We start from the raw sequence: 25,533 nt of genomic DNA on the forward strand, positions 1-25,533 counted from the left end.
TCTGTTTACAAAAGTGTTCTCCCTACCCCCAACTCTTTTAGTCTCACTACCACTTAAAGATCTTTCACATTTAGTAAATTATAGACTTAGAGCATTTCTTTTAGTCTGACTTCACTTTCAAGGAATTCTTCAATTAACTTTACGTTGCTTTAAGCTGTTCATCCAACGAGAAAACAATCTGTGGTTTCTGACTCCTTCGCGTGCCAATGGCTGCCATCCATGTTTGACTTTCAGACACACTGTCTCTTGAGAGCCAGGCTCTGTTTTCATAAAACCAGCCAGTTGTCATAGCATTTTGACAAGCACTATAGAAAACAAGGAACAATACTCCGTGGTGGCTAAACTGAATTACCACTGCAAGGGTGACACCGCACTGGGGCGTACATGACACCCACACCCAGCCGCCTGGCCTGAGCCAGAAGGTAACACATACTCCACTTTCATCTGTGACCTTTCCATTTTCAGGCACCATCTCTTCACCACCAATTCCTTTCTTTCCCCCTGCCCTCTTTTTCCCAAATGGCTAAAACACCCACAACTCGCGGAAAGGTGTGGTGGCTACTCTTAACAACAGGCAAAAATGCCAGTGAAAATCTAGGAAGCCAGAGATTACACTGCCTTTGCAACGGTTACAGTGCATCTAGTATCAGATCTTCAGCCAAATACAGTGTAATGAAAAAGCATGAGCTCAGAGGTGGGACCTCAGTTCAAAACCGAATTTTCTCAGAATCTGGTGTAGCACCTCAGTTCTCTGCTTCTTCAGGCTCATGCACTGATTTCTGAAGAAGTGCAAATAATAACGGGGCAGTGGAAAATAACAATGAGAATTAATGGTGGAAATGAATGATGCGTTTGGAAGAAAAATATTTTTAGATTTTCTATCTATTATCCCTGGGTCAGACAGAATGGAATTTCTCTCCCTTTCCTTTCACCTTTGCTTAGCCAGTTTCTGAGTGTCCCTCACCTAAGTCCATCCTGTGGAAGCACCTGTGAACTCAACAGAACAATAAACTGAGAATGATATTTTGAAGGCCTCTTGGATACTCAAGCCCCAATATAAAATGCATATGCAGGTTTTCAAAATTCATGCTCATTGCTATTCCTGTTATGGGTGTGCAACTGTTGAAAATACAGGCCTTTCCAAAGCAATGGAATGAACACTGGCAAAGCCATGGCATAAGCATGCAGGCAGAGCTAGGGGAACTAGAACAAATGCACAGGCTGGGTGAGCCCAAAGGCTGACAGTGGACTTGGCACTGGTTCAATATGGGCTGGCAATGAAAGGGGGACCAATGGAAGATCTGCTCTTAGAACAGAACTGTGCCTTGACTCCCCTCTTAATGCTGTTACTGCACCTGAATCAAAAGATCTATAGGATTCTTGAGAGATCCAAAGTTACTCTAATATCATTCTTTTCCCTTGATCTTCCTCTCTATTTTATTTAAAATACCTATATGGATTTTATTATATGCTTTGTTCCAAAGCTATTGCACATTTTATGTGGAAAAAGAAAATAGTATTACTATGTTTATCTTGTGTCTCCTCCCTTCTTCTCTCCCTTCCTTTTTCATTCTCTGTCTCAGACAGACAGACAGACAGACAGACAGACAGACAGACACATACACAGGTGTAGCATGCAGGCTATTCTTCCTTCTCCATTAAAAAGATTAGAATTTCATAAAGTATCGTTCTTTCTTTAAACTGCACATCACTGTTTACACCGACCTATCTTTATGTCTATTCTCAGACTTAAAAAAGACTAGCAACCAAGATACGTAATATAAAATTTACTAATTTCTTCAAAACATTGCTTTATGGAGGGCCATAATGGGGTCATAATGCTGATCTTGCTTCCAACTCAGAGCTCAAGAAGGCTCTTCTCCTGCCTCTTTGTTCTCTCTGGGCCTTAGATTCTCTGAATAAAACAAAATGTTATAGAAATTTTCTCTCCAATGTGGCAGTTTTGAAATTCTGGGAGGAGTTCTTTCTCTCCTGAAGCTTTTTGCATAATCCTGTGTACTATTAGTTTATTTCTTGATGTATAGGTAGTAAAGATGCCTAAGTTGGAAGGAAATAAGGAACCAAGAAGAATATAGTTGAGGACACAAAAACTTAAGTTCCACTTCTTAGCAACTCCAAAGAATGAGCTTATTATGTATAATGAGAGTTCTGGAATGTGTCACCAGAAACGCAAGTGCTTTTAACAGTTTGTTTGATGCCCAGAATGGCAGTGACACTGAAATGACTATATTCTCTAATTTTCTGGTGAGAATGGCAAGCTGGGGAATGCTGCATTAGGATTTGAGGTCTAGGCAATGAAGAAAGATCAAAATTATTCATTATTTAAAAAAAAATAGCCCTTTTTTAAAAAAGATTTTTTTAAAGTAATCTCCACATCCAGTGTAGACCTCGAACTCATGACCCTGAGATCAAGAGTCTTATGCTCTACTGACTAAGCCAGCCAGCCTGCCCTAAAATAGTTCTTAGTAATAAGTAAATAGCAACATGCTTACTGGCTTTGTAAACTTTAAATTAAATCATTAGAAATAAATGTTTTAAAAAACTTTAAGACTATTTGAAAACATATTATCAGTCATTATTAACTTTTAACCTGCTGTTCCTTCTGGTGAGAGTAGGATCAGAAAGGCTACCTTCCTGTCAATTTATAGCTCTGTCTTTTAGGCCTTGGCAAAAGATTGTACCCTATCTGTAGCCCTCAGAGAAGAACGGCCCAGAGCAATGCTGGATCTCATGTGATCTATTTCAGACCTTCAAAATACCTAGAACCTAACAAATTGATTCTGTTTCTAAGCCCATAGCATCTATCGTCTTTTGGAAGTTCAGTGATTACAGAGAGAATATTTTGGTTTTCTAGCATAAACCTGTACAGATTTTGAACTTGGGGAACTTACAGCTTCTGTCTGTAAACTTGTCTTCTACTAAGAAACCACAGCACTAGACCATAAGTGAGAGGATCCAGCTTTTAGGAAATCTGCAACTGATTTATTTGCAGAATAACAAAGTGAATTGCAAAGAATGACATGAAATAGAAAATGGTGTGGGAGTAATAAAACATATGAAGATACAAAGGTTTTAAAAGATTGCAAGGAAATGAAGACATTAAATGCCACAAAATTTTAGAAAACAAAATTATAAGGTATATGATATGCCAGAAAAATTGTTGATTATAGTAAGGCTTTCCAGGGAGCAAAAAAACCTGCATGGCTAATTTCCTGAGTGATTACTGAATCAGAGATATTAATTAGAAAATAAAATTGCAGGCGTGCCTGGGTGGCTCAGTTGGTTGGGCATCCGACCCTTGGTTTCAGCTCAGGTCATGATCTCATGGTTCATGGGGTTGGGACCTGCATCGGGCTTTGCACTGACAGTGTGGAGCCTGTTTGGAATGCTCCCTCTCCCTCTCTCTCTCTGCCCCTCCCTTCTGCCCCCCCCCCCACTATCTCAAATAAATAAGTTAAAAAAAAGAAAGAAAATAAAATTGCATATAATATATAGAGGTTTCAAGTCAGTTTTCTCATGCCACACTCCTCCTAACCTCAATCTCATGGTAGCCACTTCCTCTAAAAAACAAAGAACTACTGCAGCTTTCCAGAATTCTCTTCCATAAATTCCAGGTGAATAAAAAAAAATTAAATGAAAATAAGCCATGAAGTTATATGATAATATAAGGAAAATTCTTATTCCTTAATGTTGTGGTAACAGCTTGAAGGAAAGATTATAGAGTGAATCACACTCTTAGGAAAAGATACATCAGCTTACATTTATATACAGTTCAAAGAGAGAAGACTTTTAAATAGAAAAGGGAAAGAGTCTAAAGACTCTTTTAAACGGAAAGAGTAATTAGCTATATTCAAGAATTCTAGAAATAATTTTAGAGAAAAAAAGATCTCATACTGTCTTTATAAGGAGACCAAAATACCACAATTTAACTTTTAATGGTAGATAACCCAAGGATTCTCGTTTCTTCATCAACTAACTCTTCAAAAAAGATGTCAGTGTACATGCTGCTGGTAGTACAAAGTGCATACAGGGGAATTTCGTTCTTTGGTTACTATGGTGCTTCCTCTTACTTTTATTTGTTAAGATGGGTACCAGGTAGATTTAGTACATAAATAGGACACAGGGTTGAAGAGGCTAAAAAGGTGTTGAAAGGTGTGAAAGGATGTGATGAGCTAACTAACAGTTGCTAATGGTGGTACAGGTCATTGGGAGGTGCTAAAAACCTCATCCAGCTTTACTGCTCTAACCGGTATCACAGCCTTGGACATCTTTGCTCATCTAACACATGAGTTCTTACAGCTCTGTACAGCATATACCCTGGGTCACACTTCTCTCCAGCACTGAATTCATTTTCAGCTAAATTGAAAATTAGAGCCATATAATTTAACAAATATTTTATAAATGCTAATTTTTAATGATAGACATTTTTAGGACATATCATTTTGACAAAGAAGAATATCAAAATGAGCCTGCTATAGAAGTTTCTATTAAGAATTCTATGGTATATTTTCACAAACTGAATTTGAAAAATTAATAAAAATCCATTATAGGTCAAAATTAAACCAAATCTCAAGCAAATGTAAAATGGTTCATAAGAAAGCTGTGGACTATAATTAGATGGAAAATTGCTGATTAGTATTTCAAGACAAAACTAACTCTCACTTGGTCATTGGTAACATAGACTGAGGTGTTATAAAATCTGAATCTGTTTCTAGAAGGATTATTAGAAGGACTAAAGAAGGACTATTAAGAAGGATAAAGGAAATGTCTGCTTCATAAGTTTATAGCAACATTTCATGTATCTAAAATGTTAGAAGAATTCAAGAGATTTCAGAAATAAGCAAAAGGATAAAAATGACTCGAGAGCGGCCAAAATCTACAAATTTCACAGACTTCACATAAGAGCTTCCTAGTGTGCTCTTATTTGAATGTGTATCCATAAGGCTATTTTAGTTTCCTGCTCACAGAAGAGGGTGAGGGAGGGTCAGCAGGACATACTCACAGGAGTCTGCCAGTCCTCACAGCTAGGAAATCAGAAAAACTATAAAAAGCTGACCCAAGAGTCCCAAAACACAGCAGTCAGCAGCTGTTTAGCACAGTGGTAAAGAGATGGTGAAGTATCCAAAAGGGCCTGAGAGGATCATCACATACAGGAGGTGCTAAATAAACACTTGCTGAAAGGAAGTGAACTCAATGATGACCTGGGGTCATCAAAAAAGTTTAAATTATGATCAGCATGTTCTTTAAAAGAAAAGAAATGGAAATATTTTAGAACAATGTTCATCTAAAATAATATATATTTTTAAAGTTTTGGAGATTGTGACAGCATTAGGGGAAAAGCCTCCATGTATTGAGAAAATTTTATTGTCTAAAACCAACAGGGAGTCTGGGTGGTACAGTCTGTTAAGCATCTGACTTTGGTTCAGGTCATGATCTCGCAGTTTTTGAGTTTCCGCTGTGTGTCGGGCTCCGCACTGGCAGTGCAAAACCTGCTTGGGATTCTCTCTCTCCCTCTTTCTCTGCCCTTCCCCTGCTCACGTGCTCTCTCTCTCTCTCTCTCAAAATAAATAAATAAACTTAAAAAAATAAAATAATCTTCAAAGATTCTACAGAGTGGAGGTTTTCCTACAGTACAAGTATCATCAGAAATAAGATTATTTTTCTGAGTAGAATATTTAAACTTTTAAACTTCATCACTAAAGTGGAAATATGATAAAACAATAGCTATATATGTATACTATGTATATATGTATACACACACACACACACACACACACACACGTATATACATAATTTAAAGTAAAAGAAATTCTTCCAATACATATTTTAACTCCATTAACTACAGGACATACTTCCTTCTCAAGTAATCATTTAAAAAAATTTTTTTTAATGTTTTAATTTTATTTTTGAGAGAGACAGACAGAGAGACACAGAGTGCAAGTGGGGGAGGGGCAGAGAGAGAGGGAGACACAGAATCTGAGGCAGGCTCCAGGCTCTGAGCTGTCAGCACAGAGCCCGACGCAGGGCTCGAATCCACTAATCGTTAGATCATGACCTGAGCTGAAGTCAGAGGCTTAACCAACTGAGCCCCTCAGGCACCCCTCAAGTAATCATTTTTGCTTGTTATAGAATCAAAATAAAAATATTGTGTATTTAATTATATAATGTAACACAATTTAATAAAATTTGCTATAAGTATTAACACCTTTTATCAAATTGGTATAAAGTTTTAAAGTACATAAGGACTACACAATAGTTCTGTATAGACAAATAAACAAGACAAACAGACACACAGGGACACAGACAGACACAGACACACACACACACACACACACACACACACATTTCCTTCCTTCCTTTTCCCCCCTCCTTTCTTCCATACAGCTTTCTTATCAGGGGTTGGGGATAGCACAGAGGAAGAGCAGAACAGAATGATTAAGAATTCTTAATTTCACAGGGTCAAGAAAGAGAAATGGAAAGAAAATTAAAAATAATAAAATGAGAAAATTATAACCTTCTAAAGATGTCACTACTGTTGTTAGTTTTCCCTAAAGTGTATTCTGAATTAAGTTAGTTCAGCAAAGCTAAACTTGTTTCTTTGTGTAGGATACTTTAGAGCTTTTCCAGATTAATCTTCTTTGCACTGTGGTTCTTCAAAAGATTGCTATTTTTCTTCAATTTACTTGACTTTTGATAGTACATCCCCCAGAATTGGTGTTCCACAAAACACAAGTTGGGAAACACTGATGGGCACCATAGCAGGGTTTTCAAAGGCTGTGACTCTCACTCTCATCCTTGTTCCGAGGATTGCACTCTAGGATACAGGGAGAACCTCTGATTTTGATTTTATAACTTACAAATGGTTATGACTCATGTCTTGTTGGGATCACAACTCAGGATGCCCACACACTAGACATTTAATACATATTTATGGACATGGACAGTACTAAAAAAGTATCACATTTTCCCTCATATGAGTGATTCCTGATCACCAGTGGGTACTGTTTTCCACTAAAAAAAAAAAAGGACACATTGGTAGAAAGTAAAAGTAGACTTCAAGATCAAAATAAATCTAACCAAAAAACAAATCTAAACTGAAGATGGCGGGGAGATGGCAGCGTAATAAAAAGATGAGTGAGTATAGGTGGCCGAAGGTGTTAGGGCTCTCACAGATTAAGAGAAAGCAAACTGGGCTATAAAACCTTGTTAGTTTATCTAGAAATATCAAAGGAAGTTATGATTTGGATAGAAACCTTAGAATGAAGAAAGGGACTTATCAGCCTGTTTTAATTTATTCCTTTATTATCATGTTATGTTCAAATAATTTCTGGGGTGCAATTAGTTGCCTTACATACAACTGATTAATAACAGGGTGGCACTAAAGTATATAAACAGCTCTAGCTCTCAAATCAGGTAGAAGATGTCATCCACTTCAAATTAACAGGGCTGTTCTGGTTTGCAAGATAGTCTTTTTGGGGTAAACTTGGTTAGCATGAATCAGCTTAAAAAACAACTATTTTTCAGTACTTATGTTTGGGATACACACACACACACGCGCGCGCGCACACACACATTTGCACAACATCTCATTATTATGTATAATGCTCACATGTGGTTGAGATTTATACATTTGAGGGTGCCTCCCCTAATTAACCAGATACTAAATGAGTACCTACTATATACCAGGCAATATGGCAAAAGTGACAGCTACAACAATGAGCAAAAACAGACAGTCTCTAAATTCATGGGCCTTTCAGTCAGGTGGAGGCAAACAGAAGAGGACACTGAGGCACGGAGAATTTAAGAGCCATGTTTCTTTTCTGTATGGTCAGTCATAGCTATAATAACTTTTACCTCAATAACCACAGCATTCAGTTTCAAGCACCATGAGAATTCTAGAAGCAATGAACCTGAGATTGAGATTATTAAAAAAAAAAATCATTCAACAGCTTAGAAGGAACTTATTTTAGAAAAGAAACAAAAAAAAATATGGTCATTCCATTTTCTATTAAATTTAATTTCAGAGACTCTCTGCATACTTTATCTAATACAATTTACTGGCCTTGAAATGAAACTGCTGTTAGAATATGCTCAGTGGGTCCAGCAATCAGTCCATCACTGATCTTAGTCTTGATACGTACTCATTTTATAACTGAGGAAACCACATGTGTTTGCCTTTTCTGATGACAGTTTAGCTGAACTGAAGCTAAACTGAGTGTATGCAATACTTAATTTGGCATGGGTGGGAGGGTCTAAATTCTTCTGTAAGCATCAGAACTACCCTGTTTTTATAATATTAGGGAGGATTCTTAGTCCCATATGCTCCTACAATTTACCAAGTGACATGTGTTCAAGAAGTTCTTGATTTTCTCCAAAGTTATAAAATACAATACCAGAATGCTGGACTTATAGCCAATTTCTAGGGAAATACAAAAAAACATTTTGTTTGGTTTTGGTCTTTCAATGACATTAATGAGAGAGCTAGAGAGATTCTCAGGAAAGAAAGAAAAATCAGCATTGAAATTAACTTATTTTTATATAATTCATAAAATTTATAAAATTCATTTTATATAATTCATAGCGGAATTTACATCTACCAATTTCCTTCCTAGGAAGGAAGTAGGAAGGAAGGAAGTAAAGATATAAAAAAGTAGAATTTTTAGATATTTTATCCTTTTGGAATATAAAAACAGACGAAGGTGTCAGAAATCCTATCATGTTTATTTTTAATTGTTTTTTTTTGAATACTTTGAGTTAAAGGATACCATTCATCCCTTGCTTCTCACCAGCCACTGCCTTCACAAAGGTTTTTAAAAGAAATCAAATTTATGTACATGATGATTAATATGGGAATTATCAGAATCTCAGTATGAGAAAGCATCCCTACAATATCATACGTTGCCAAACACAAGGTAATTGTCATTAAAATGGGAGATTCTTCATTTAAAAATATCTCTAATATTAAAATATTCACACTCTCATTTAAAAAGTCATCTATCCATTCATTCACTCAGTCAGAAGCAGAATGCTTTACAGAGCAGAAGTTGTTTCTACCCACATGCTCTTGGACTTATGGGGTGGGGCCTATTGTTGGGTAGATATGGGATAGCTTTCTGATATATAAGGAACTTTGTTTCAGCCATAAACTTTCTGAGTAGAATGCCAATGTCATCCTATCACTATTTCATCCACTATCCAAGGACTGTCAGGCCTCTCAGTCAGCAACAATAAATGCCAATTTTCCAAGGTCTCAACAGGATTGGCAGCTATGAACACCAGGTATTTAGTTTAAACAAATAAGAAGGGGGAGAGGGAAGAGACAACGGAGTAGCAGAATCAAAGGAATATGGCGTACAACTGGTTCTCTGGGTATTTTAAGCTATGTCTTTTTACCAAGTTAATCTCTAGAAGAAAACAAAATTTCCAGTCAAGAAACACTGGGAAAGGCATGATGCTGGGAGTAGAGTTTTCAGGCCCTACTCAATAGATCTACTCAATGGATCAATATGTGCCTGGTTCTATGAAGAAAGAAACATTCCCTGAAGGAAAACAAATTGCTAGGATTCATAATTCACCTACCTTTGCAGAAAGTGTACCAAATATAGACATTCTTCTTATTAGTGAAAAGATCCAGAACAACAGGAAAAAAGCCATCTGATGTTATGATGTGCCCTTTTGTCCCTCTTATTATACTCACTCTTAGAGGCTTCAATCTTCTATTGTTACGGACTACAAACCCTGGTACCATCTCTGCACCACAGAATCTTGGTTTCGTACTTCCAAAATTATGTATTTTGTTCCTATCTAATAACTGTGTTTAAAATGAACAAATACCTGAACACTTAAAACTATGATTCCAAAGAAACGCTCTCTGATGATTTAGTATGCTTTTCCCAAAATGGAGAGCAACTTTTTGAGGAATGTCAGGTTTTCACCAAATATAACTGGAAAGCCAGTACTCTAAACTTATTCTTTGAAATAAGCCCAATCCTTTTTAAAATACAATTACATATACAGCAGTTTCTTCTTATCCACAGGGGATATGTTCCAAGACCCCCAATGGGTGTTTGAAATCGTTGATAGTACCGAACCTATATATACTGTTTTTTCCTAAACATATATACTCATCATAAAGTTTAATTTATAAATTAGGCACCATAAGAGATTAACAATAATAACTAATAATAAAATAGAACAATTATAAAAATATATTATAATGAAAGTTATGTAATGTGGTCTCTTTTTCTCGCTCACAAAGTATCTTATTGTACTATACTCATCCTTCTTCTTGTGATGCTGTCAGATGAAAAAAGGCCTATATGATGAGATGAAGTAAGGTGAATGATATAGGCATGGTGATGTAGTGTTAGGCTACTCTTGACTTTCTGAGGATATGTCAGAAGGAACTTCATCTGCTTTTGGACCTGTGGCTGACCACAGGTAACTGAAACCACAGAAAGGAAAATTGCAGCTAAGGGGGGACCGCTGTAATAACTCTTCTACTTCCTGAAATTCTAAAAGACTAAATTCACAAAAATAGATATGAAAAGGTAGGTTTCTTTTTTTCTTCTTTTAAAAGAGTGTTTATGTATTATTTTAAGAGAGAGAGAGTACAGAGTGCGTGTGTGAGTAGGGGAGGGGCAGAGAGAGACAGAGAGACAGAGAAAGAGAGAGAATCCCAAGTAGGCTCTGTGCTGTCCGTGCAGAGCCTGGAGTGGAGCTTGATTTTACAACCGTGAGATCATGACCTGTGCCGAAATCAAGAGTCAGATGCTCAACTGACTGAGCCACCCAGGTGCTCCAGGTTTCTTCAATAATGTTTTTTGACAGATAGATATATTTAGTTCTATGTCTTTTCTCTTGTTTCCCAGCCCTCTGTCTCTCTCTCTCTCTCTCTCTCTCTCTCTCTCTCTTTTGTGCACGCTCTTTGCCTTTTAGATAGAGTATACTATGGAGGACAGTGTTGTGGGAAAATACAGACAGGGAAATCACAAAGACGAAAGTTTACATCATTTGATAAAAAAAAAAGTAATACTTTACCAAATGGAAAATTCCATCAAATGAAATGTCACCCCAGTGAGACAACTTACCTAAAAACAAGAGGTAGAAGTGAGAACCTGGTATCATGTTCAATTCTTGATATACTAGATTCCAGAAGACGTGACAAGTATCTTAACAACTGATGGGCTATCCAAAACAAACAGAAACTATACCAAGGCAGGAAACACCAATTCCTTCAGAAACGGTAATTAAGGTTAGAAAGGAAATGGCAAACAGGGAGCAAAAGCAATGGGGAAAGGAAGTGGTATTTACTTTCAAATCACTTGATTCTCATATATATTTTAACAGGCCAGTTTTGGAAAATGTAGACACATATGTGTATAAAGGCCGTAGGAAATCTGTGGCAGTATGTGTATATGCATACCACTTTCTCTCCCAAAACCTCTGGCTACTGTCTTAAAGAGACTGTCAAAGCTGCAAACTCTCAAATATCTTCACCTCCTATGACTCAAGAAAAAGGTGCCACTGTATCAAGTACTACTGTAATTTCCTCTGTTGATTTTCTTTCCTCCTTAACACTTAAATGTTTTGGCTGTTTGCTTTTTTTTTCCCCCCCAAAGTGAACAGTGATGTTCATGAAAGGTGCCAGATTAACAACCTGGAGAAAATACGAGCTTGCTCTATCAAGAGAAATGGCTCAGTGTAGTGGAGGTGATGAAAGTTTCTCCTATACTGTACTTGACTATATACCTTAGCTCTGACCCACGGTCACCCCACCTCTCCAGTTTTCATGGTCCATTAATGCCTTTGACTGCTCAGGTTGCTAACATGGGCAAGCAAGCAATCTTGTTCCTGTTTTTAATGCTATCACTATTATTACTACTACTGTGAGCTCTAATTTCCTCAGAGAAATTATTTGGAAATTTTTACTAGCTGTTAGTTTGTTTCAGGACAACAAGAGAATAAACAACAGAAGATTCTTAAGTAATTTTTTTTTTTAAATCTATTAATTTCTTTAAATAGGAGTAAAGTCTTGAGTAGTCAAGTTGAAACAGGCCTTGCTTAATTTAGTCCCTATACGCAATCTGAATTCTCATTCAGGGACACTCAAATATTTAATAGCCATTGGTCTTTCATTTTTCTTTTTGAGTATTCCATAAGCCAGTCAATTTTATTATTCATTAGCAACTATAGTAAAAGTTTGGTGGATGTTGAAGCTAAAACTATCATAAATGAGATCTGAAAATCACTGTCAGTCAAATGGACAAAAATATCTCTTTCTAGGTTTATGAAAGGTCTGAGCACTTTGTAATTATTATTTAAAATTTTTTTTAAACATTTATTTATTTTTGGCAGAGAGAGACAGAGTGCAAGTGGGGGAGAGGCAGAGAGAGAGGGAAACACAGAATCTGAAGCAGGCTCCAGGCTCTGAGCTGTCAGCACAGAGCCCAACGCAGGGCTTGAACTCACGAACCTTGCAATCATGACCTGAGCCGAAGTCAGATGCTTAACTGACTGAGCCACCCAGATGCCCCAGCACTTAGTAATTATTAATCATTAATTAATTGCTCCTATGCTCAGGGAACTATGAAATAATTTTGCTTCAACTAGTCAGATTCTCAACAAATATTTAATGTTGCCACTTCCTTTCTGTGCTATGCTACTTATGCGTGCCCAAGCAAGACAATAATCCTTTTCCCATCTAGAATTTATAACACTAAGGGAAGCAATGCTAGCAAACACATGCTAAATATTAATGGAACAGTTAGGTAGACACTGAATGCTGCTGACTAACAGACTAATAATTACTTCGTAATCATTTGGAAGGATCACAGTATCAATCTCACAATTGTTCCCTGTCTTTGCCATTGTATTTCTTTTTGTCAAAGACGAAAGTCTCAGCAGCTAGAGTAAATTTCCATCTTGAAATGGCTGGCACTTCCTGTAATTTCTAATCTCTAGAAGTGCTGGAGAATGAGAATTGCAGGGTACCAATGACTTCAGCGACACATGGTAACAATTACATGAAGGGTGCCCTGGCTGCATCTCATATGGAAATCTTGGAAAATTTTAGTTTGGGAACTTTGGCTGTTTTTTTCTTTGCCATGCATAGCCTTTATCAAGTGAATCCTTATGGTATTAAAACATTTGGCACTGGCTCAAGTCTATGCTATTGCTGGCAGGGGATCTAATTGGGAAGCAAGGGTGGAGTAGTTACCTTTATCAGGAAAGACCTTAACTTTATGGAAAGGCTCTTTTCTCCCCACTGCTTAAGCAGCTTTACTGAAAGACTTAAACCCAGATGTGAGAAGAGAGATTATCTTGAAGAGCAGCAACAATTTCTTGTAATTATGTTAGTACAAAGATCAAGAAGGTGGAAAATATTATGCTAACTTAGTAGATGAGAAGGGCAACACCCTTTATATAGGTCCCATGGCCAGGCTGTGCTGGGGAAACCAACGCCAACCCCTAATCCCCAGGGAGATCTCAGTTTCCCAAACTGCAAGAAAATTGAGCCTCACTACTTAGAAAACTAATAATCCCATGCTATGCCGTAACCAATGAGTGGGAAGCCATAAGAATCTGCTCACCAACAGATACCAACAGACATTTGCCTCCACTCCCTCAGTGGCCAGCTCTTGCCAATTCCTTTTTATCACCAGATGACTAATATATCTTTTCCAATGATTCCTGTCAGTCCTATATTACAATTCATAACAGTGGCAGTCAAAGCAACAAGACCCATTTTGCCTATACAACACTCTAGCTCCCATCAGTGGAGTATTCATTTGTTTGATTTAAAGCACTTTCAAGGTTGGCCTTGAATTGCAACTACAGCAATATCTGTATATGTTCTGGGCCAATTCTAGGCTTCCCTGTGCCTCAGCCACCCAACTCAAAGTATATTTTCCCCCCTAACTCCCTTCTTTGTTGCATAATGGATTTCTTATTGATTTCTCCTAACTGGACTATTGTATCCTTTGTCATTTGGTTTCTCTCACTGCACTATCTTTTTATGGCAGGAGATGTATACGCATGGATCTATAGAATTTGATATTTCATACAAAATGGGTCAGTGAATGTGGCAAAAATAATTTTTGTGGACATGCCACTGAGGCTCTGTTCTACATGGTATTCTAGTCAAACGAACATTTTAAACAGTAAGATATTTTGATCTCAGTAAATAAAAGATAAAAAGGCTAAATCTGAGAGATTCAACTAATTGGCTCTCATGGTCATGAAGAGAAAATAGGAAAAGTTATACAGGCCTTTAGAGCAGAAAATGACCGGTGATTTCTCCTTTTCTTCGCATTTCAAACATGTGACAATAGGCTAATGAATGCCAAGGATACAAGAAACATGGCAAATAAGGGAAAATTATAGGCCACAAGATGGTGTAAACCTCATATAAAAAACACCAGCTAAGGCACTAAGAAAGCCAGTAAATAAATATTGAAAGAACTACGAAGATGAATATGCTCAGATTTTGGATAAAGAGTACACAAAACAAGACCAAACAAAAATACTTTAAAAACCAGTTTTTTGGGGAGCCTAGGGTGGCTTAGTCGGTTAAGCATCTGGCTCTTGATTTCGGCTCAGGTCATGATCTCGAAGTTCATGGGATTGAGTCCGAGCTCAGGACAGTGTGGAGTCAGCTTGGGATTCTCTCTCCCTGCCCCTCCCCTGCTCATGTGTGCACAGTCTCTCTCTCAAAATAAATAAACATTTTTAAAAAACCAACTTTTTGGTTTTTTTTTTTTTTAACCCTCACATAGATTAGAGAAGCTCAGTTTTAAGAGCTTGCAAGGGTTTAGTAATCCAACAGCTCAAGGCAACACATCATGGTCTACACCTATCAAGAATGCTTGCTTACTTTGGCTGACATGGTACAATTATTAATTTGGTTATCTGATTGAATAGAGTCAGGTACATTTGCTCTTAGCTTTAATTTCTTAACTTAAGCAGCAAACTCAAGGAGTCACTATGCTAAGGGCTGAGTGCATCCCAAGTTGGACTTTTCTTACAGGAAGAGAAGACATAAAATAAACAAGCTGGATTCTCATCATTCCAAAGCTGAGTTTTAATAATATAAAAAGAGTTAAACTAAAACGTCTGGGATTTGAATGATGGATTCCATGACTATGTAGAGAAAATATCTTTTTAAAAGGAGCCCTTAGAGTACAAAATTACAGATGATCACCTCATGAAAAGGGGTGAAAGATGGGACTCAAATTTATCCCTCTGTGGGTACTAGTGATGATTATGGGGAAGGTGGAAAGGAGTGCGTTGATGAAACATACTCAAAAGAAGCACATAAAAGTTCGTACCACGAAGAAATTTTGGGATTATTTAGGAAATGACTTATACAAAGAAAGCAATTCAAAGACAACAAAAATAAAATTTAAATAAGAGCCAGAGGACAGATGAGGGCTGGGGGAGAGATTAGTTTGGGTTAGTTTCTGAAGTTATTTCAACAGGGGCAGTGGAACTGCAGCCAGTCTCTCTTACTGCTCTTACCCCTTAATTTCCCAAATACACCTACATCCCACACAGTTGATAACTGCAACAAATGATTTCACCCAGAGAGCTATGGCTAAAGGCTTTCTGGTCTAAGGCGTTAGGCCTTTTCAGAACCCAGTAAATTTGTCTCCCTCTTTTCTGTAAAACTTCAACTCTATATCATATCAAATTTCTTTTCTCTTTTCTACTATTCTCCAGTCTAGTTCTGGCGTATAAAGGTTGCAAAGCAGTAGTGGAGTGGGAATGCATGAGACACAGCTGGCCTGTGGCAAAGGGACTGTGAGTAGGAAGCAGCTGCATTTTGAGGCAAGTAGAACAAAGGATTAGGATCTTCAAAGCCAAGGAAAGATTCTGTGTTCTTCCCTCCTTTTACCTCTTCCTCTTCTTGGCAAAGGAAAGAAATTTCATAAAACACACAGCCTTTCTGAATTCATAACAATCTCCTTTTTTTCATATTCAAAGGTGTTTATTACCTACTGCTAACAATTTGCATGTACCTTGTGTTTATATTTTTCTCCTAAGAGCTTCAAAGAGGTTCACAAATTTTCATTAAAACAAATATGCCTGGCCATATTTATATCAGTAAATTTAACTTTTCTAGGATTTGGTTTATTACACCATATACACATTTCCTAATCCAATGGCTTTTAAATTTTATTTTATTTTGTTATTATTTTTAATATAATTTATTGTCAAACTGGCTTCCATACAACACCCAGTGCTCATCCCAACAATTTCAGGGGCGCCTGAGTGGCTCAGTCAGTTGAGCATCCTACTTCGCCTCAGGTCATGGTCTCATGCTCATGAGTTCAAGCCCCACATCAGGCTCTGTGCTGACAGCTCAGAGCCAGGAGCCTACTTCCGATTCTGTGTCTCACTCTCTCTGCCCCTCTCCCACTCACACTCTGTCTCCTCTCTCTCAAAAATAAACAGTAAAAAAAATTTAAATTTTAGGCTTCATAAGAATCTTCAAGAGTGTTTACTAATATGCATATTCTTTAGCCACATTCGATCATGGATTTATATTTAGTCTAAGGTGGTGCTGTGAGGCCTACATTTTTCATGAGCACCCAAGGGAATTCTTATACATATACAGTGGGAATAGAGGGACCCTGCTGTGAGATTCTGTCCTAATCTGAGCACCTTAGCCTCCCAGGTTCAACTTCTCCAAGGCAGCCTATTTCTCAGTGACAGTAGTCAGGCAGTCTCCTGTAGTTCACATTGAATAGTAAGTCAAAAACACAAAGTGAGCAATCTGAGAGAAAGAAAATTATCATCAACAGGATTTCACTTTTAACAATGCAAGGTGCTGTTAGCCACACAAATACAGGAAAGAAAGGGAGGTGCCTTGGTTTTCACTCCATTTCCTTGAATATGATGAGGTTTGGTATTATGAATGAGTCAATTTTTCTGTTCATGAGAGTTGAACCTCTACTGGGTCTCCATGTATGAACCCTGACCTCTGGCACCCTCTTCTGCAACCCAATGACAGCCTTGCAGAGCCAGCCTTGATTTCCCAAATTGGGAGAAAATTAGAACATAACTACGTAGAAAAGTAACAATTGCATAAAATCCAACATGCTAAGGGTAGGACGATATGAGAAGCTGTTTGCCACAAGACATCAATAATTCTGCCTCTCCTCCTGCAGAGGCTGGATCTTCTCCACCAGCACCCCTGGGGGAATTGCAGACAAACTCAGAAGCCAGAATTCTTCTTGATAACAACAGGTGCTTCTGCTTTTAACCTCCAAATCCTATCTTTTATGTACTACCTTCACCAACCCCTTGTCCTCAGATCTCAATTCCCAGGCATCTCTTCCCACTGCCCTTTTTTTGGATTCATGATATCCTGCTGACTACTCTGATCTGATTTTAGATGTGCTTGTGTCTTGCTCTCTGTGTCTTGCTTCTGGCTTTATGCTTGATTATGACTATCCTCTCAAAGATCACCTGAGACTATATCCAATGGGGCTTTCTTAATCCTCTACTTCTCCCTATTACCCTGTTGGGTGATCGCATCACTCTTTTCCTCCTGTTGGTTTGCCTCCCTTGGTGTCAGTAACAACACAGTTTTCTTATGGACATAGTGAGTATTTGATCTCCTTGGTATTAGTCCTTCCAACCTGGCATAACAATGGAAAATGGAAGACATGTTTAGCAACCAATATACACAAGGTTGTTGGGCCTAAGGCAGCTTCAGTTCAACCTAAACAAAATTTCCCTGCCTGATTTACACAAGCCAATGTTAACCTACAGCAGCTGCATTTTACTTGAGGTCTTGGCTTTTCAAAAAACATGTAAAGAAAAAAATCAAGTTGTGCCAAAGTTACCTTAAAAATCCCCGAGGAAGGCTCTAAGCTGGAAGCCAGCATACTATATCTCTCAGTAGGTACAACCCAGGTGGGCTTTTCTTCTGGGACTGGTATAATTACCACATCTTTGGTTGAACACAAGAAGAAATAGCTGCCTTGTGTTTAGGTGCATGCTGTACAAAAACAGCGCACTGGGCAAGGTGAGATGTTTACCCTGAGAGTGAATGCAGAACAGACCCGGGTTGAGAAAAATCAATATGCAGCCCCTATCTCAGGTTCACTCCTAGGTATGGATTTATCGAATATAACCAGAATAGACTTGTTTGCACAATGTAAATTATTATTCCTTTTCTTTTTATATTCATTTTCTGAGCAGGTGTAGTTGTTACGCAAATTTAGTGTTTGAATGATACAACTCTACCACAGAACTTGAGGGGTTATTATTCGATAAACATACACATGCTCTTCTCTAGACTTGTAGCGCCCCAAGGATAAACAAAGAGCTGACGCAGGTGCTATACCAAATACGAAGAATGAACATTTTTCTTGCAAAAATTCCTTGAGTATATAAATCAAAGACATTCGTGAGGTAGTGGAAAAAGTACTAGACTTGGTGTCAAGAGACCAGGATTCCAGTCCCAATTCTGACACATATTAGCTAAGGGAACTGGGTCAGTGTCTTTACCTCTAAAATGGGTACAAGTAGTAACTGTTTTGAGGCTTACAAGGAAAAGAGCACGTGAAGGCTTGTGTGCCATAGTCACTGATACAGGTAGGCACTTGCTATAGGTTTTGCTGTCAGCTGTTAAACTAAAGCTGAGAGACAAATTAGCCATATAAGGAAGAAGACTATCAGCAGTGACAGAACAGAGTACATAACAGGTCCTATGTGTTTACTGAAGTTAACAGAGACATCAAGTTGATTTATCAAGTCGGTATGTAATTTTCTTGTTCTAATATTCTTTTATTTTCTCCACATGGTCACTGGTATAAAGTCCGCTTATGGCTTCATAAACATTTGCTTAAAACAAAAGTGCTTCTAATCAGATTTGGCAAGAAAAGGAGAGAAACATCGAGTGAGGTAAGTGTGAGGCTACAGTGCTGAATAACAGGGATGGCGGTGCCTCAGTGCATGAGTCACACAGACACGGAGCAGTACACAGCTAGAGATAATTTGCAGGTAAATGCTGCACTAGCCATTACGTCATCTCTCCTCTGCCCTTTCTTCATCAATCATGTCGCCTGCAATCTGATGCAATCCAGCAAGAATGTCCGATTTGCAGACAGCAGAGAGAGCCTCAGAACACACACATACTCATCAGAGAAAGCAATATGACCCCAAACTGGAATGTCCTTTTGTTTAAATTGCCCTTTAGAGGGGAAGTCTTATGGGTGGGATGTGTAACTATAGATTAAGCCTTTTATCTAAAGGCCTAAAGGACCAGGCTTTATCATTTTGAACAAGTCATTCCAGTTCTATAAGCCCCTTCTATATCTACACAATTAGATGGTCTTCAAGGTCCCTCTCAGTTCTGCTATTTCATCATTAAAAATTCAAGTCAATCACACTGATACAATAGGCAGCTAAACATTTAGTTGTACAAGTCAGACAAAAAATTTTATTTGTTCTCAGTTATATAGATCATTCAAATTTTTGGCTACCTCCATCTCCACTCTGAATGACTAGGACGGTGTATAGCTGTATACGAATCTTATGAAGGCAAGAAAAAAGTGGCAGGTAGGAACTGGCAGTTCTAGAAAATGTGAATGTTCACACCTGAGATTCTAGGGAATTCTAAATCATACAAGCTTAAAAGCAAATACCCATCGGAATATAATATATTAACACTTATTTTCAATAGGGGCAATGGTTTAAACATGGAGTTTCAAGGGATACAAAAAAGAAAGACAGGGAAGAGGGGCACTCCAGTCTCCAAATAATTCATAACTTAAGAGGGATGTTGTAAACCAAATTCAGGGTCAGTCTGTACATGACTTACCCAAGAGATAGCAATATGTGAATTCACCTAACACCAGTTCCACAGGAAGGAGGCACTCACTAGAGACCAATACCGGGCAAAGAGGAGGTTGTTGGCCCCTAGCAAGCCTGACCTGCCATAATGCTTTCCCCCTGCTATGGCACCACACCTTTCCAAAGCTGACTAATGCAAACACTCAGAGAGACCTATCACTGGAAGATTTGCCATGCAATCTCCAGAGAGGGGTGTTTCCAACAAAATTTGGGATTGGGGGAGAATAGATAAGCCAAATGGAGATGAAAACCAAATGTCTTGTGGTGCCTCTCTCATAGCCATCACTATGTGGGGTCCCCACCTTGCATGCTGAATGGTAGGGGGAGCAGATGTCATCCCAATGCACCTGGAGCAACATTCAACAAGGTGCCCAGCCCTTTAATTGTTCAGCCAAATGATATATAAAGCTTGGCAGCCAAGACAGGGCAGACTGGTTTCAATTCAAAGGATCCAACCTATAGGTATTCTGAAAATCTTGGCCACATCTTAATTGAGCACTGTTCTCCTTGGGAGGGAGAATAGAAAGGGAGAAGATGTGACCTGCCTGACAGGAAAACGGGACCCAGCTAGATGGAACATGCCTTCCCACTCCTTCCTCCACCATCACTTACCAAGGCTTTGGCCTACTTCCTTCCTATGAAAAGCAATCAGATAAGTACAGTCCACTCTTTCTTTAACTAGTAATGTAAAATCCCAGAACCACCAACACATTCTCATACACTGGGCTCAGTTGGTTTGTTCTGACTGTTTACTGATGGTTTAATTTCTTTGATCAATTAGGGTAGGAATCAGCCACCTTTTCCCCTTGAGAACTAGATAGTAGACATTTTAGATTTTTGGACTATATGGTTTCTGCTGCAACTACTCAACACTACAGTTATGGTGTAGAGGCAGCTATAGACGTTATAGAAATAAATAAGTATAGCTATGTTGCAATAAAACTATTTATAAAGACAGGTAAAGGGTTGGATTTGGTCTACATAATTTGCTGACTTTGAACTAGTATGTTTCTGAGTAGCTGCACTGTGATAAAGAAGGTACTACCAAATTTATTCACTATTTAAAACAACTTAAATCTAAGCCTCAATTTGGGGAGGAGAGCTAACCTCTAAAATAACTAACCTTCAGGGGCACCTGGGTGGCTCAGTCAGTTAAAATCTGACTTCAGCTCAGGTCATGATATCATGGTTTGTGGGTGTGAGCCCTGTGTCGTGCCTTGTGCTGCCAGCTCAGAGCCTGAAGCTTGCTTTGGATTCTGTGTCTCCCTCTCTCTCTGCCCCTCTTCCACTTGTGTTCTCTCTTTCAAAAACAGAAAAACATTAAAAAATAAAATAAAATAACTAACCTTCATTAATAGGTACAATAAGAATTCATTTTTGGAACGTGAGTCTGTGCGTGTGCGTGTGTGTGTGTGTGTAAAATACTGGGTGATTCAAAAGAAATTGAACACTTAAAAAACCTATCTCAGTAACTAGATTATCTTATGAAAATGTAGTTTGCACTAAATCATCAAGTTACCCTTACAGGTGTCCTGCCACAGGGCAACTCTAGGCTTTGACTACATGTTTATGTGTAACTTAGTTATTGAGAAATACATTTTTTAAAGTGTGTGATTCTGTTTTAACCAACCTATATATTACTTGTGTACACATTATATAATACTTTAAATGATAAACACTAAAGTGTAATTAATAGGTTATTCTTGGAGAATGGGGTGGGGTGTTAGAAGTTTCACTTTCAGCAGTGTTATTTGAATTTTTTACAAGCATATATTACTTAGTGAATAAAAAATGTGTTTTGTTTTTCGGCCGTAAAGAAGTGTTATGGGTAGGTTATCTGTGGCACTGTAATTTAGAATTATGCCTTGACTTGACTCATCTACTGAGGCATTCTGTAATTCTCTCCTAAATACAGAATTCCTTGATTTCAAACTTTCACCTGCTTTTTACTCTTTCTTTCAACTCCCTTTTCCTCTCTGTTGATTCAGTCTACGAGCAGTCATACATATTCTTAGATTTACGGCTCACATTCACTCAACAGCAGATGCCAGTAAATACCTTATGAAGTTCCTAACCTAGTAGGAGGGGCAGATAATAAACCAGAAAAGCCTAAATACCCAGTTGATTTTCAGATTGTGGTAAATTCTCTGAGCCACAGGGTAATGGGTGAAGCCCTACTGAGAAAGTTACATTTAGGTACAGACCTCAAGGATAAGAAGGAAGCGGTCTTGTAAAGTAAATTCCAGGCTAAGTGTAAAGTATTCTGGTCTTGATTCTTCTTAGTCACTGTTTTCAAATCCTGGTTACACATTAAAATCAACCGGGGTACTTTCAAAGAATACTGATGCTCGGGCCCTGCTAGAAGCCAGTAACTCTCTGAGGGTGGAGTCTGGTGTTGCTTTTCCTTTTCCTTTCCTTTTTTTTTTTTTTAAAGCCAAGACTGATAACCACTGTTCTAGAGTCTAGACACTTTTATATCAGCATAAACAGAGTTCTTCAGAGATCAGGGGGATGCAACTGTGGGGAAAACCAAACTGTAAAGTTTTAAAGTGTGTGGGGCTTTTTTTGTTATAATCTAGTAGGACCAACTGAATGCATTGTTTGGTGAAGTGATGAAGCCCGGGGGATTCTCCCCTTAGTGCTGAGCAAGAGACCACAGAAACACATAGATCTTTTAATTGGGACCTTTTGCCTGAGCCTCTGGCAAACTGTAAAGCAAATGAACCATCAAGTGACAGACTTCTTTGATGTATCTAGCAAAGGGCTTACTGAAAAGGCTAGGCCCTGAGCTCCTCCCTGAAGGCTAACAGATTCAAAACTGGCTGAACTGCAAACAGAAGTTCCCATGGCAGATTCAGCCTATACAGTGTTGTAAGGGTATACATGTTCTCATATTCATATAAGTGATAAGTAAGGGTCCCTGGAATTATTGGTAATCTTCTAATAATTTTAGGCAGTTGTTGCAATTTCTTCTCATCCATCCATCCATCCATCCACCCATCCATCCATCCAACATACACCTACCACTGCACACCTCCTCTGTACTAACTGTTGTGGTACATGGGATATACATGCTTCCCATTCCAGTGGGAGAGAAACACAAGTAATAGTCACATTAGAATCTCATATGTGCTATGAGACAATGTTCCTCTTCTTCCTCCCTATTGTCTCTGTACCTTGCACTCTCTTCTACTCTGTAGAGCTTATTACACTTTCTATAGTTTGCTTAAATGCGCTTTTCAACTAGAGGTCCTTAAAACACAAGGACTGTCGAACTTTGTATCTTCAATACCAAATACAATTAATGGCATAAAAAATTCCACAACTATATATTGAATCAAATAACAGATACATATGAGGAATACAGATATATAGTGGAAGAAGGTCTATGGGACCCAGGCAAGGCTTCAAAAAGGAGTGATATATGAGATGAATGCATCTTATAAGATGAACCCGAAATCTGATGGAGGTTTCCTCTGGGTGTGTGTTTGGACTTTGCCCCAAAGGCAGTGGAGAACTACTCTAAGTTTCTAAGCTGAAGGGGAAGGTGTTGTGATAGAATCAGATTTGGGTTTAAGAATCATCTCTTTGGAAGCATTATGGGAAGTGAATGGGAGGGTGGGAAAGTAGTAAGTCTGGGGGCAGAGAGGGTGCATAGGGAGGCTGTGATACTACATTGCTGGCAAAGATGGGTCCAGAGCAATTCAGGATGTTAGGTTAACTGACAGGATGTAGCTGGCTGGACTTCATGGCATGTGTTTTGCACACTCATCTCACTTCTGAGTTCATCTATTTTTCTTTTCTTTCTTCCTTCCTTTCTTTCTTTCTTTCTTTCTTTCTTTCTTTCTTTCTTTTCTTTCTTTCCTTCTTTCTCTCTCTCTCTCTCTCTCTTTCTTTCTTTCCCAGATCCCCTCCTTTACTATCACTGTGAGAGAAATTATTCTGTCCTTTCCTATCATATGTACTTTTGGGATAACTTAAATCTTTTATGAAACAAGGTGGAGATATAAATACATCCCAATCAGATACAATGGTCCAGAGAGAGAAGTTTTGGCATCCTACAAGGATGACAGGAGGGAGAATGGTGGGGTCATTAGCCAAAGCATGGACTAGTGCAGAAGAAGGCTGCTTTGGAAGAAGAAAATGAGTTTCATTTGGGGATTCAAGAGGAACTGGCCAGAAATCATTTGGAAATATTGGCTGGAGCTCAGAAAGTGTGAGATGCAGGTTTGAGAACTGGCAGCATTTACGTCATTACTAAAGCCAGTGGTGTGCTATTAAGCTAACTCATAGGAAAAAAAAACAAATAAAAACAAAACAAAAAACCTAAGCCTCCCTGATTTGCTGATTTCTGTGGCACAAATACTCCCACCTTGGCCAATTTCAAGCTACCATGATGACGGTCAATGAACAGAGACTTGAGAAGAGATGTGCATAACTGGTCCTTAGGAGCTGACTCCAACATAACCACTTGCAGAAGCCAAGAATGAACACAATTATCCAGGGACAACATGAAGAGCAAGAGAGCTGGGAATAAAACTCTGAGAAGCATGGATAGAAGATGAGCCAGGAAAGGGGTTTCAGAAAAAGCAGTCATAGAAGTAGAGAGCAAAAGGGGGTCACTGAAGGCAAAGAAAGAAATAATTCAAGATGGATAGAGTGATCTATAGTGTTAAATGTTGTTGAAAGGTGAAGATAAATGAAGGTAGAAAGTATACTCTGGGTGTGACTATGAGGATGTTAGTAGTGACCTTTGTGGTGGAAGCCCAAATGTGGGTTGAAGAATAAATGGGATGTGGACAGGGAACAGATCCTATTGGAAGAAGGGAAGGGCAAATATAGAGAAGGGGCTAGAGGACACATTGGGTGTGAGGAAGTGGAGGGTTAAGGGAGCTTTTTCCTTATCACTGCTCTTGTTAAGATAGAAAAGTGAACATGTTTTTACAGGAGTGGAAGGAAATGGTAGAGAGAAAAGGGTAGGCTGAAGATACATAGGAGGGAGGATCGACTTGAAGGTGTTTGTCCTAGACTAAATCAGCAGTCATGGAATTAAGAATATAGATTACAGATGAAGTGGACTTACCTTGGGTAGAAGCAGGAACTCTTCTTTCTTTGGAAATGGGATACTAAGCAATTATTAAGAAGATTAATAGCTTTGAATTTTCTCTTTCATTAGCTCAAAGAAACCTCATTAAGTTATGTGATCAAAAGGTATCTAGGAGAGAAGAGGAATAGGAGGATAACCAAAGGTCTATACAAGTTATAAAAGAACTAAGCTCTGGGGTGCCGGGGTGGCTCAGTTGGTTAAGTGCCCAACTCTTGATTTAGGCGCAGGTCATGATCTCACAGTTCATGAGACGGAGCCCCCTATCTTTGATAGTGCAGAGCCTGCTTAGGATTCTCTCTCTCTGCCCCTCCCCTTCTCATGGCGGGCACTCATGTGCTCCCTCTCTCTCTCTCAAAAATAAACTTAAAAGAAAAAAGAACTAAGCTCTACAAAACAGAATAGGCTGCATTTTTCTCTTAGAAAAGTGGCACCACCCACAAATCTTACTTCCCCTGGTAGCTGTGTTTAGTAAATGTCTAATTCCAAAAATGCACATTCTTTGGATTTGTATATATAAATATAGCTCCTACTTTCCATTC

The 25,533-nt window shown here is 38.4% G+C and overlaps 1 protein-coding gene across 4 annotated transcripts in view; it reads right to left on the reverse strand.

The window, feature by feature from the left end:
* The window catches only part of CMSS1 (cms1 ribosomal small subunit homolog), a 383,129-nt gene that overhangs the window by 167,065 nt on the left and 190,531 nt on the right, over window positions 1-25,533 (reverse strand). For 2 of the 4 annotated variants that reach the window (XM_047874542.1, XM_047874541.1), the window contains exon 3: window positions 11,062-11,111. The exons of the other annotated variants lie outside the window; for them this stretch is intronic. In XM_047874542.1, the coding sequence (XP_047730498.1) occupies window positions 11,062-11,111 (50 nt within the window). The remainder of the gene's footprint in view (window positions 1-11,061; window positions 11,112-25,533) is intronic. 4 annotated transcript variants of the gene reach the window in all.

The sequence above is a fragment of the Prionailurus viverrinus genome, chromosome C2 (genome assembly GCF_022837055.1).
Source record: "Prionailurus viverrinus isolate Anna chromosome C2, UM_Priviv_1.0, whole genome shotgun sequence".
In the NCBI taxonomy this organism is placed as follows: Eukaryota; Metazoa; Chordata; class Mammalia; order Carnivora; family Felidae; genus Prionailurus; species Prionailurus viverrinus.